This window comes from Xyrauchen texanus, chromosome 19 (genome assembly GCF_025860055.1).
Source record: "Xyrauchen texanus isolate HMW12.3.18 chromosome 19, RBS_HiC_50CHRs, whole genome shotgun sequence".
NCBI classification, from domain to species: Eukaryota; Metazoa; Chordata; class Actinopteri; order Cypriniformes; family Catostomidae; genus Xyrauchen; species Xyrauchen texanus.
This window is the reverse complement of record NC_068294.1, coordinates 26777824-26792167: the sequence shown is the minus strand read 5'-3', so window position 1 is coordinate 26792167 and position 14344 is coordinate 26777824. Positions and strand designations below refer to the sequence as shown.

Here is a 14344-nt window from a genome sequence, read left to right as displayed (position 1 = left end):
CCGTCGGGTATTTTGTTATCCAGGAAAATATATAAAATGTGTGTGAATAAATTTGTTTTGATAATAATCACTGAAATATAAATCATGGTTTGAGGTGAATGTGTTTTTGAATTATTTTATACATTTTGTATTATTTTATATAGTTTGTATTATTTTACAGGCTGCAGAGTTGCGTTCACAATAAACTGCTCTGTAGAAATAAAGTGAACTGAACTCAAAGCACCTCCTGGACTGCGATCTGTGGTCATTTGCAGCACTCATAAAAAATAAAAAATAAAATCGGAAGGCAGAAACAAAGTGTGAGATCCTTAGATGCGAGTGTTCCACGAGACTGCACACCTCTGTATCAGTGCGTCATACATATATGCCCATATACGGCTTTTCTGTCATCTGTTCTTAATAATATAATAATGAGTGCTTCTTCAAACATGTATCTTTGTGTCTACGACAAATTATTTGTAATAATAATTTGATAATAATAATAGTCTAATAATGATAATATTAATTTAATAGATTAATGGGAAAAAAGAGCCAAATATTGTCATGACATGGTCAAAGGTATCAGGTATTGGCAATCAATCTGACCATCATTGATCCCGAGATCATCCTCTGTTTGCTAAACCCAAAAGTGCATTTCTCACTATAAATTAACAAAATGTTCAGATAGTCTCTTGCTGTTTTTTCTGACACATTCAGAATCATTACTGCTGCAGCTCGCTTCGTGTGTGCACTTGTAAAATTATATTTTAAATATATATTATATATTACGGTTTAGTATTTCTCTGTTAAGTAGAAAAGTGTTAGCAATGTTACTGATAACATTCTTTCTCAGCCCTGGAACTCAAACCATTTTCTGATACTAGTGTTTTTCCTTGATGCCTAAATACAGCCAATCACCAGCACTTTTAGATTTGGACACATCTAGCATGCTACATGCTTATTTCTGACGTCTGACGAGATTACCCCTTTGGTATCAAAATTTGGTACCAAACAGCAAGACATTTTTCGATACTCAATTGTTTAGAGGCAATTCGGACGGTGCCTAAAATGTATCGAACTCGATACCCAGCCCTACTTATAACATACATCCTTGCATCATTACGTCATGTCCATGAACATAGGAAAGAAGAGCCGGCTGTATTGTTCCCATGTAAATAGTAGGTGGCAGTAATGCAATGTTTTAGTTTGCGAGTAGGCATTAAAAAAAGAAACTACAGTTCAGTCACACACACACACACACACACACACACACACACTGTTCTGGACAGCATCGCAACAATCTGGCTGGATGTTTATATGTTATCTGTTTGGCGAAGTTCCCCTTCTGTCACTCACTCGACGTTGTGTCAAATGAAGTGACACAAGGGGTCTTCCTGGGATGGCTAACGTACCTCTGAACATGAGAAAAGGCCAATGTCAAGTTGGCAGACAGAATTTGCATGCCCCGCCCCGGACATACGGGTACATGAAAATATGATGACTCTGGTCTGAATATCTCCAGTCAAGATCACACACAGGCGATGTCCAGGTAAGCTCAAATCATGAGATGAATCTGCCAGAAGAGCAGTGCTGTTTAGTTTTTTTTTACTGTTTGCTGTTTACAAATCCTGTTTAGTGTTCTTGCGCAAATTGCTTGCAATTTTAAGTTTCAACCACTGATGATGCTAGAGAGCACAAAGTTATGTAGTGTAACTTTAATGATACAATAATACATTTATAGAACATTAACCACTTTTGGTGTATGAATCGTATCTCTGATGTTCATTGTTACATGTTTATTTTTGCATTGTTTTATACAATTGGCATGAAGTTTTTTTATAAGCTCCTCATTACAAATCTGGAGAAATTCTGCCATCTCTGTGTTGGTGCATTTTTAAATAAATATTTAGATTTTTTTTTTTACAAGTAACAATGCACATTATGCAATGTAGAGATCATGCAACTCTTATTGAAACATGTCATTTTACAATTTTTATTAATTGCTTAAAGTATTTGAAATAAAATGATGTCATAAGGTTAGAAAAAATTACCTTTGTAAAGGTAGAAAATGCCTCGACATGATCAGTGTAAGTGGGGAATTCCTCCCAATTTTCAGAAATTAATTTCAGGCCCTGAGTTTGTTATAATGCAACAACTACTTTCGGCCCAAAGCCCCAATTAAGATTTTTTTTGTTGAAAAATGTTGGGAACCTCTGCTCTAGAGACTGTTGTGCATGAAAATCCCAGAAGATTAGCAGTTGCAGAAATACTCATACCAGCCCAACAGGCATCAACAATCATGCCTCTGTCTAAATCACTGAGATTGCATTTTTTCCCCATTCTGATAGTTGATGTGAACATTAACTGAAGCTCCAGGCCCATATCTGCATGATTTTATACATTACACTGCTTCTGCCACACGGTTGGCTGATTAGATAATAAGTAGATGTATAGGTGTACCTAATAAAGTGGCCGGTGAGTGTACAACCCCAATTCCAAAAAAGTTGGGACAGTATGAAAAATGCTAATAAAAACTAATATTTGTGATTTGTAAATTATTTTCAAACTTTGCTAAATTTAAAACATTACAACTACAAATGATATTATGTTTCACCCTGTGAATTTCATAGTTTTTTATTTTTATGTGTACAGTATTTTCAAATCAGATGATTGCAACACGCACCAAAAAGGTTGAGACAAGCGTAATTTAAGACTAATAAGACTTTGATGAGTTTAAGGTGATGTGAAAGAGTAGATGTTAAACAGGTGAGGCAATTGTGTCATAGTATATAAGGAGCCTCCAGGATCATTCGAGACTTGTCAATATACTTGTCAGTAAAATATATATATATATATATATACACACACACACACACACACACACACACACACACACACTCACCAGCCACTATTAATAATAGCTAGCAACTAGCTGCAAGGTTTAATAGAGTTATTTAAACAGATCAAATTTAAGTTAGGTTAACTCAATTAATTTAGGTTTTTGTTACACCAAGTATAAAAGTACAGCCTAAATTTTGATTTCAAAATTTGATTTCAACATGGCATAAAAATGGCATTAAGCCTCATTAATTCGCTGCAACTCCAATATTATGAGAACACGCAAAATTATTGACAGGCAGACAGGCATTGACCGTGGCCCACGCACACATTTTTGTTCGCTGTTTACAGTGTCCAAAGCTGTCACAGAGACCGGTGAGATATCACACAACACTTATTTCATTCATATCTTTCAGGGAGTATAATACATTTTTGCATTCCTTCTGTGAAAAAATTTGCTTACACAACCTTTAAACTATGAAAATCAATTATTAAAATACAAATTGTTGTTTAAACAAAAAAATAAATAAACTATGATCATCTAAACAAAGAGTGATATAAATATAAACCATTTCCATATTTACTGTGTAAAAATTATCAATTCAATAATAATAATAATATTCAATAATAAATGTTTTATAAAGTACGACTTTTGTAGCGTAATTTCCACCACACCAAAAAAAGTAAAATAAATAAATATAATTGCCATCATTTCCACCATGGAATTCAATCAAACACATATACATAAGTCGAGATGTGGTAGAAACACTGGTATGAATTTTCCTGACTTGAAGAAAAAAAAAATTACAATAATCTCCTGTGGTGCATGTAAATACACTGTTGGACATTGTTAGTAGAACACTTAAAACTAGTGAGAGTGCAAAACATTTTTTAACAAGACTTTAATTAGTAAAAGTCCATTGTGCTAAAAGTGTCCAATGTTGAAGAAACACCCTAATGTGTCATGCTGACATCAAACCTGAATAATCATCAATCATTTTTTATATAATTTGTATTTCTTAGTAAAGCATACATTAAACCATTGTTTCCCAACCTTTGTTCTGCCACTGCACACTTTATACCACTAAAAAATTCTACAGCACACCACTATCCCACATTGGCTAACCATCGTCAATATTTTTCCTTTTCAAGAACTTGTCCATGTTTTGTGTCTGTCTTAGTAGCGTGTTTACTTGTAGTGTTTGAAATTGGGCTATGCAAAAATATTGAAAATAAATAAAAAAAATCACATACATTGCTTGCGCTAGACTTTCTCATCGTCCCTCATTTTGACAGACAGGGTCGTAAAACTTCTGTCATAATCTATTATTACTCGTCATTTTAATTTTCATATTTTAAAGATAAGACATTTGATAGCTTTTATTTTCGTTCACATTTTCATTTTTAATCATGAATTTACATATAGCAGATTATGGATTTATTTATTTATGAAGAGAACAGATGAACAACAGAGACAGCACACAAAGCAGTTGAATATTTTTTTTCCCCGCACAGGGACAGCGGAGGCCACTAAAACATGAAAAATTAAGAATGCAATATTACAAAAAATAAATATGATTAAAATATGAACAAAACGTGTAAAAAAATTTACAGAACAGAACTCAATAGAAAACTCAAACCTTCCTCCTGGTCCGCCTTGACTTAAACTGGGTGCTCGCCTGTACTTAATCAAACACATCAAGGAAGACTGATGCTGAGGCAATTGTCATTAGATTTTGCGTCTTTGCCTCGGACAGACGACTTCTCATGGTAGTTTCAAGATTTGCAGAATGCGTCACAGAGGGGCGATTTTACGAGTTTGCCAAGTAAAAAAGCTGGAGGTGTGCACAATAAACATTGAAAACATGTATTTGGCAGGGACAGAAATAAGCTTGCAGTTGCTTTGATTACAGAAAGTAATAAATGTACTTGTTTATGTTTAGGTCTAAGCATTTTCTTTGTGTGTTTGTTTTAAATTAATTAAATAACTGGGGTCTCTGATATTTGTAAACAATAAGGTAATATTTAATTAAGAGAAATTATGAGACATTCAATGTCTCTTCACAAATTTGGACAGATTTAAAATATTTCTTGTTGCTTAGTACTCTCAAAGACAGTGTTGTTGAAACAAAAACATGTATAAAAACACATTGGTTTAAAGTCACTTCATAGACTTCAATGTATTCTGCAGTGCTGATGTAAGTCATGTGAAAGAACCTTAACACCTATAAATATCAGTCACTTTTGCACATTAATCATTGCTCTTCACAATCACAAACTTGAATGATTAGGGTTTCAAAACGGCGAATTCTCCGAAAGGTGAGGAGTTTTTTTATGCATTTATTAATTTTGTGGAATTTGATCATTTTCCGGGGTTTTTTCAGCACAGTGGTTGGGAAACACTGCATTAACCAATATACCCATCCACATACAGTACATGTTTATGTGAATTATATGTAATGAGCTTACAACATCATCATTTGTTATAACTCAAATACAATCTTGTGATTACTGGCTCTGACTTTATGGCACACATTAGAATTGACTGGCCATATATTACAGAGTTAAGACTTAGAATAAATGTCCTAAAAACTCTGCCATTACCTGAATTGTTATAAGTGGTTTTCAGTTACTGTGGAATATAAAACTATATTCTGACTGTATTAGCAAGATAAGCAAGTATTTCACCCTGATACCCCAGTCTAATTTCCTCGATCTAAATCACAAACAAAAATTCTACACTTAAAAGAAGATACAGAAATTGCTTTCTTCCCTGCTGAAAAGACCTGTTTGGACCATCGAGAATTTCAGATCTGGCAGTATATCGGGAACTGAGAGGCCCAGGGACACCAAATTTGGGGCACGATGCATCTAGCCGAGACCTGTCCGACAACACCGGCCACAACTCTCTAGCCCATTTTGCACTCTAACGGTCCTAGCTCCCGAACCCCGGGACCCACACGCTCGGGGTCGGGCTCGTTAGAAAGGAATGACACTAGGCAATAGGGCCACTTATGTTGGTAATGCTGGTTTGTGATTTTGATCAAGGAAATTGGTGAAGCTGCATGTCCAAGGACAAACGAACACAGTGGCATACACAGTGGAACATACAAGCATCCAGCACAACACATGCTGGTCACCAGCAGGGTTTATGTGACTCTTTGACCTTCTCTCTTACTGTAACGATTCACTGTTGTCTGCCCGGTGTTTTACCCCTGTCATCTATTCCACCCAGATTACACTTCACCTTAATCCCCAACTCTGATCATTTCCAGCTGTTCCCCATTGGTTTCACCATTGTGTCATTTACATAATGCCCTGTTTTTCTGTACATTTTTGTCAGCTTGTTAATGTTTCTCCCAAGTTCATGCTCCGGTTTCAGTCCTGTTTGTTTTTGCTTCCTGGTTACCTCTCTTGCCCTGTTTCCATGTTCATCCTGTTTTGTATTTAGTTTTATTCTTATTAAACAAAGCTGCATTTAGATCCTGCTCTTGTGACCTCCCTCATTGCTACAGAACAACCGACCCAACCGAAATGGATCTAGCAGCGCCCTTCATTCGGCTGACCAGAGTGAACTTACTCTTCCTGGAATATTCCCGTCTGTTTTGTGTCCTTGCCACTTTTCTGATGCAACCCTGAAGTCCATGTATTCTATCGGTCTCACTGCTTACCAGTGGAGGGAGTTACCAGTGATCAGAGATTACACGTGGGAGGAATATGTTGAGTGGACATTAGTGACATTTACTTCAGCTTCATACCTGAGTCTGTTCTATGCCATATCACAGCCATATCTGAGCCTGTTCCATGCCATGTCACAGACAAGTCTGTGTCTGTTTTACACCATGTCCCAGACAAGTCTGAGTTGTTCCACGCCATGTCATAGCCTTGCCTTCTGTGACTGCCTGCTCGAAACCTTTCTCGGCCCTTGTTTCCAAGTTGAACTCTCCACCCCTGATGTCAGTGCGTAGGGTCACGAAGACCCTTCCTCACAGCTTGTCATCACTCCTGCCTGCCACGGCCTGCCACGGCTAGCGAGCCAATGTCCACGCCTGCCACGACCAACGAGCCAATGTCCACACCTGCCACGGCTAGCGAGCCAATGCCCACACCTGCCACGACCAACAAGCCAATGCCCACGCCTGCCACGACCAACGAGCCAACGCCCACACCTGCCACTGTCAATGAGCCAACGAGCTGGAAGCTTCTTCCATCCCAGAACCAGCGTTGCCAGCCTCGCCTGTCCCAGAGCCAGCGTTGCCACCCTCGCCCGTCCCAGAGCCTGCATTGCCAGCCTCGCCCATCCCAGAGCCTGCATTGCCAGCCTCATCCGTCCCAGAGCCTGTGCTGCCTACTTCGGCCGCCCAGAGGAGGAGAAAGTCACTACCCATGCAAAAACCACAGAGGTAATTTCCAAGTCTCTGCTCCTATCCACGACCACAGAGGTCGTTTCCAAGTCTCAACCAGTGTTAATGACCACAGAGGTCATTTCCAAGTATCTGCCCATGTTCACGAACACAGAGGTTGTCTCAGAGTCTCTGTCTATGGCCATGACCACAGAGGACGTCTCCGACTCTCTGCCCATGTACATGACCACGGAGATCGTTTCCAAGTCTCTGCCCATGTTCCCGTCCACAGAGGACGTCACCAAGTCTCTAACGGTTTTCACGACCACAAAGGTCATTTCCAAGTCTCTACCGGTGTTCACAACCACAGAGGTCGTTTCAAAGTCTCTACCGGTGTTCACGACCACAGAGGTTGTTTCCAAGTCTCTACCAGTGTTCATGACCACAGAGGTCGTTTCCGAGTCTCTGCCAGTGTCTACGACCACTGAGGTCATTTCTCAGTCATCCTGGACTCTTAGCCTCAAGCGTGCCATGGCTCTGCCTTCTACGGCTTCGCCCCTTAAGTCTTCCATGGCTCTGCTCCTCGAGCCTGCCATGGCTCCGCCTTCTATGGCTCCGCCCCTAGAGCCTGCCACGGCTCCGCTTTCCACGGCTCCTGTCACTAGACTGTGGTCATCTCCCAGGTCTCCTGACCCTGTTTCAGACCTGTGGCTGCCAACCAGGCCTCCTGACCATCTGCCTAGTCTGCTCTGGTCTTCTGGGTCTCTTGGCCATCTGTCTGATCTGCTCTGGTCTTCTGGGTCTCCTGGCCTTCTGACTGTTCTGTTACGATTCAATGTTATCTGCCCTGAGTTTTACCCCTGTCATCTGTTCCCCCCGGACTACACTTCTCATAATCCCCTGCTCTGATCACTTCCAGCTGTTCCCCATTGTTTTCACCTGTGTGTCATTTACCTAATTAACCCTCATGTATATAATGCCCTGTTTTTCTGGTCTCTTTTGTCAGTTGTTAATGTTTCTCCCCAGTTCATGCTCCGGTCCTGTTTGTTTTTTTTTTGTTTTTGCTTCCTGGTTTCCTGTCTTGCCCTGTTTCCATGTTCATCCTGTTTTGTGTTTAGTTTTATTCTTATTAAACAAAGCTGCGTTTAGATCATGCTCTTGTGACCTCCCTCATTGCTACCACTTACTTTATCACTCTTCATCTCTTTCCCTATTTCCCATTTATCACAGAAAGTACACGCAAATTTATAAACATTTTCACGCATACCTCTGAGCCACAACTACACCAAAAAATTTATTTAATATGCCAGAGAAATCGGTAAGACATAAAATAATCTAAACAAATTGAGGAAAAGCAAAGAAATATATAAAAATAAATCCTTATAAACACAGCATTACTGAACAAAAAAGGGACTATTTTAGACAAACCCAACTGTATGTTTCTATCTACCCACAAAGAGACCACAGAGTGATACTCCCACAGTCCCTTTTAAGAGAATCCAGACTGAAGTCGAGGTTATTTTCTGTACTCCGCCTATAAATACTTTGCATAGTCACGTGACTGCAAACACTTGTAATGAAAAGGTCTTGGTGACATCATCACTCAGCCCACTGATGAAGAGTTGTGTTATCACTGCAGTGCTTCTAGAAATGACTAATGCTCTATAACGTCTGTAACTTCCATACTCAATCTTATTTCTCTCTTTTTCACTTATCTTTTCTATTTTTGTTTCTTTGTAAAGCAATGTTATGGTTAAGTAATAAACAAAGCTGCCCTTTCTCTAGGGCTCTTACCTCCCATGTGTCCTCAGGGCTGCTCTCTTTAACTCCATTTTGTGCTGCATTCATTTGCAGGGTTATCTCGTAGCATTCCTGAATATCTGAGAATAATGGAATAGCGATGTTATTGCAGTAATGCATTTAAATAAATTATTTTTTTAGATTCAATATATAATCAGTGGTATTACTTATTTCAAAGCAAACTTGTGCATGTTGTTGCCACTGTGTTACTGGATAAGATCCTAAATAAAATAAAGTGAGTTTAAGGTGTTAATGATGCCAGCATTACAATTCTCAGGACCACATGAAATCAATAATTTTGTGTTTTCTATGCTTTGAGGTATACTGTAGGTACATTATATGCTAACTGAAGCCTCCTCCTAAATTATTACAAAGAAATGTTTCCTTTAGTACATACTGTATGAATGTAACTGGGTTAAATATTAAATATACTTTCCTGTTGGTGTTCGTTAAGATAAAATACCTCTTCGGTAAAACACTTTATTTATTTTTATTTATTTCACTCAAAATAAATATTTGGACAATTCCTTTTATTTATGTTGGAGACAAAACAGTGTTCAATTCAGGTGGGGCACTAATCAGCTGTGCACTTTAGATTCTTATTGGAGCGGGAGTTATGTCAGCCTCAGTTCACTGGTAAATGCAGATGATGTAACGCTTGAGCAGCAAGGCAGACGAGGAGATGCGGATCTAAATGCAGTTTCACTTTATTAAATAAACAAGCAAGAAAAACACAAAGGAACAACCCTCAATGGGGAAAAATAGAACTGAAAACTGAAAACTAAACACGAAGGAACAAGACAGAGAACTCGGGCAGGGAACAGGAGGCTCTTAGTGGTGGCAGTGGTGGCTCAGTGGTTGAGGCTCAGGGTTACTGACCAGAAGGTTGGGGGTTCAAGCCCCAGCACCACCAAGATGCCACTGTTGGGTCCTTGAGCAAGGCCCTTAACTCCAGGTTGCTCTGGGGGGATTGTCCCTGTAATAAGTGCACTGTAAGTCGCTTTTATCCAAAGCGTCTGACAAATACATAAATGTAAATACATAAATGTAACACAAACCAGGCTAACAACAAACATTCAACAATAGACAAGGACTGAACCAAAAACCAGGGTATAAATACATGAACATAGGAAAAGGGGCCAATGAACAAACAGAACTCAAACAAGATAACAAGGTGATAAACAGAAGCAAAATGGCAAATAAACGAGGGCAAAAGTGAAACAAGACAAGGTAAACATAACAGAGCCCCCCCCTCAAAGGATCGGATTCCAGACGATCCTAAGGAGCAAAAAACGAAGGACAGAAAACCCACAAAAAACAAAATGAGGGCACAAGGGGCAGACAGGCAGACCAGGGGGGTACAAGAACAGGAAGGCAGGAAGTTCAAGGGGGCACAAAGGGCAAGGACAGGTTCAGGTGGTCTGGGAAGAGGCCACAGGACTGGGTCAGGAGGTCTGGGGGGAGGCCACAGGAGGGGAACAGGGTCAGGAGGCCTGGGAGGAGGCCACAGGGCAGGGACTGGGACAGGAGGCCTGGGAGGAGGCCACAGGACAGGGACTGGGTCAGGAGGCCTGGGAGGAGGCCACAGGACGGGGACTGGGTCAGGAGGCCTGGGAGGAGGCCACAGGACGGGGACTGGGTCAGGAGGCCTGGGAGGAGGCCACAGGACAGGGACTGGGTCAGGAGGCCTGGGAGGAGGCCACAGGACAGGACAGGAACCGGGTCAGGAGGCCTGGGAGGAGGCCACAGGACAGGGACTAGGTCAGGGGCCCTGGGAGAAGGCCACAGGACAGGGGCCGGGTCAGGAGGCCTGGGAGGTTTCAGAGGCGAAGGCCTGGCACGCTCTGTAGTCTCTGGGGGTAGAGCCATAGGAGTCTCGGGAGGCGGAGCCGTAGGAGGCTCAGAAGGCGGAGCCGTAGGAGGCTCAGGAGGCGGAGCCATAGGAGGAGGAGCCATAGGAGGCTCGAGGGGCGGAGCCCTAGAAAGCTCTGGAGTCTCTGGGAGCAGAGCCGTAGGAGGCTCGGGAGGCGGAGCCGTAGGAGGCTCAAGGGGCGGAGCCCTAGAAAGCTCTGGAGTCTCTGGGAGCAGAGCCGTAGGAGGCTCGGGAGGCGGAGCCGTAGGAGGCTCGAGAGGCGGAGCCTTAGAAAGCTCTGGAGTCTCTGGAAGCAGAGCCGTAGGAGGCTCGGGAGGTGGAGACATGGAAGGCTCGAGAGGCTTGGGAGGCGGAGCCCAGGAAGGCTCGAGAGGCTTGAGGGGCGGAGCCCAGGAAGGCTCGAGAGGCTTGAGGGGGCGGAGCTCAGGAAGGCTCGAGAGGCTTAAGGGGCGGAGTTCTGGGAGGCTCGAGAGACTTGAGAGGCGGAGCCCTGGAAGGCTCGAGAGGCGGAGTTCTGAAAGGCTCGAGAAGCTTGAGAGGCAGAGCCCTGGGAGGCTCGGGAAGCTCGAGAGGCGGAGCCCTGGAAGACTCAAAAGGCTTGAGAGGCGGAGCCCTGAAAGGCCTGAGAGGCTTGAGAGGCGGAGCCCTGGAAGGCTCGAGTGACTTGAGGGGCGGAGCCCTAGCGAGCCCGGGAAGCTCGGAAGGCGGAGCTCTGGAAATCTCGGAGGGCGGAGCTGTGGGAAGCTCGGCAGGCGGAGCTCTGGGAAGCTCGGGAGGCGGAGCTCTGGGAAGCTCGGGAGGCGGAGCCCTGGGAAGCTCGGGAGGCGGAGATCTGGGAAGCTCAGGAGGCAGAGCTCTGGAAAGCTCAGGAAGCTCGGAAGGCAGAGCTCTGGAAAGCTCGGAGGGCGGAGCTCTGGAAAGCTTGGGAGGCGGAGCTCTGTGAAGCTCGGGAGGCGGAGCATTGGAAAGCTCGGGAGGCGGAGCTCTGGAAAGCTCGGGAGGCGGAGCTCTGGAAAGCTCAGGAAGCTCGGGAGGCAGAGCTCTGGAAAGCTCAGAAGACGGAGCTCTAGAAAGCTCGGGAGGCGGAGCTCTGGAAAGCTCAGGAAGCTCGGAAGGCAGAGCTCTGGAAAGCTCGGGAGGCGGAGCTCTGGAAAGCTCGGGAGGCTCGGAGGGTGGAGCTCTAGGAAGCTCGGGAGGCGGAGCTCTGGAAAGCTCGGGAGGCGGAGCTCTGGAAAGCTCGGGAGGCGGAGCTCTGGAAAGCTCGGGAGGCTCAGAAGGCGGAGCTCTAGGAAGCTCGGAAGGCGGAGCTCTGGAAAGCTCGGGAGGAGGAGCTCTGGAAAGCTCAGGAGGAGGAGCTCTGGAAAGCTCGGGGAACTGGAGAAGCAGACGGCGTAGGAGGAGGAGCTGCGGACGGCGGGGCCGCGGCAGAGCCCAAGAAGGCTCTGGAGTCTCTGGGGACAGAGCCGTAGGAGGCTCGGGAGGTGGAGCTCTGGGAAGCTCGAGAGTCGGAGCTCTGGGAGGCTCGGGAGGCTCAAGTGGAGGAGCCCCGGGAAACTCTGGAAGAGGAGTCCTAGAAGGCTCGGAGGCCTCGAGAGGCTGACGCCGTAGAAGGATGAGCCGCGGACGGCGGGGCCGCGGCGAAGCCCAGGAAGGCTCTGGGTCGGTCGAGGCTACAGGCGCTGGCTCTGGGACGGTAGAGGCTACAGGCACTGGCTCTGGGACGGTAGAGGCCGCAGGCGCTGGCTCTGGGACGGTAGAGGCCGCAGGCGCTGGCTCGCTCACAGTGACATGCGTAGGCTCGGGCTCGCTCACCGTGACAGGCGTGGGCGCTGGCTCGCTCACCGTGACAGGCGTAGGCACAGGCTCGCTGACCGTGGAAGGCGTGGGCACAGGCTCCTTACAGTAAGCCGCTAGATCCATATGTGGGTCGTTCGTTCTGTAACGCTTGAGCAGCAAGGCAGACGATGAGATGCGGATCTAAATGCAGTTTCACTTTATTAAATAAACAAGCAAGAAAAACACAAAGGAACAACCCTCAATGGGGAAAAATAGAACTGAAAACTGAAAACTAAACACGAAGGAACAAGACAGAGAACTCGGGCAGGGAACACAAACCAGGCTAACAACAAACATTCAACAATAGAAAAGGACTGAACCAAAAACCAGGGTATAAATACATGAACATAGGAAAAGGGGCCAATGAACAAACAGAACTCACACAAGATAACAAGGTGATAAACAGAAGCAAAATGGCAAATAAACGAGGGCAGGTGCAAACAATGAACGTGAACACGAAAGCTAACAAAGAGACTATGGAGTTACACAAGGGACAAAAGTGAAAACTAAGGAGTGCAAAAGTGACAAAAATGGCAAACAAAAGGGCAACAGTGAAACAAGACAAGGTAAACATAACAGATGAGGCAAGATGCATGTTTTTCTTTCCCCCATTGATATTGTGCATAGTGCATGGCGAGAAATGGACATGCACCAATCATTCCTGTTGATGAAGTGTCCCATGTTTTTGCAGAATTAAAGATATGAACTGATCCTGATCAGTTGTCCCTGGCTTGAGTTTTTTGAGAGCAGTAGCAAGTCCACTACACAAGAATGAGTATGTCTCTCATTCTAGCAGCAAATCATGGTTTGTGGTTGTTGTGAAACTAAAGTCAATAATTTTTTTTTAAACAGGATGAGGCCTTTGATGTTTCCCATCCACAACATCCTGTTTCAATGGCAAATATGTCAACACAGAGCAAAAAACTACCCTAATCAATCCATTGGGGTCTTCAGTGGTCCACAACACAACAATATATTAATAAGTCTTCAAGCCATGCCAAAATGCACAGGTGCACAATCTTTACAAGTCAAGTGAGCAAGGTCAAGAACTTTTGGCTCAACTTGAGCATCGGTACCCACTATTGTGGGTCTCTATAAATATCATCCAACGGCCTCATCTAAAATTCCTGTCCATAGTGGGTTTAGAGAGCCAACGCAATCACAGTTACTAAGAGAGGCTTTACCATGACTCACTGATGATAGAACAGTGCCTGCAGACATCAGCAGGGGTAACAGTGACTTTGGTGATGAGGATCACGCAAAAATGCTGTAAGCAGTTTACACTTGTACAAATTGGAACATTTGGGAGCAATAAAAATAGGAACGGCATGATAAAATTGTGTATCATCAGTACACACTATTGCAGAACTCAATAGTCAATCAGAGTCAAACAACAAGTTAGAATGGGGGTATCACAGAGGTTATTGCAGTATAGAGTGTACACCTAAGGACATGTCCATTGTTCATAGTAAAATACAAATCTGTGGAGCTCTCACAGCTGCTGGAAAGTTCTTTAATATCTTCCCTGTGCACAATACTCTGGGGTCTAAATGTCTGAGATCCCATGGAACATATTTTAATTTCATGTTCATGTAAACCTACAATTCACAAAGTCTTTGGGTTTTGACAAGGTGTTTGGTGTAAAATGGAGAAGAAATATTTACGATTCTGAACT

The 14344-nt window shown here is 43.6% G+C and overlaps 1 protein-coding gene across 1 annotated transcript in view; it reads right to left on the bottom strand.

Moving 5' to 3' along the window:
* LOC127659570 (disks large homolog 3-like) overlaps positions 1-14344 on the bottom strand; it is a 179292-nt gene that overhangs the window by 148155 nt on the left and 16793 nt on the right. Inside the window, exon 3 of the mRNA XM_052149442.1 lies at positions 8955-9040. Within this exon, the coding sequence (XP_052005402.1) occupies positions 8955-9040 (86 nt within the window). The remainder of the gene's footprint in view (positions 1-8954; positions 9041-14344) is intronic.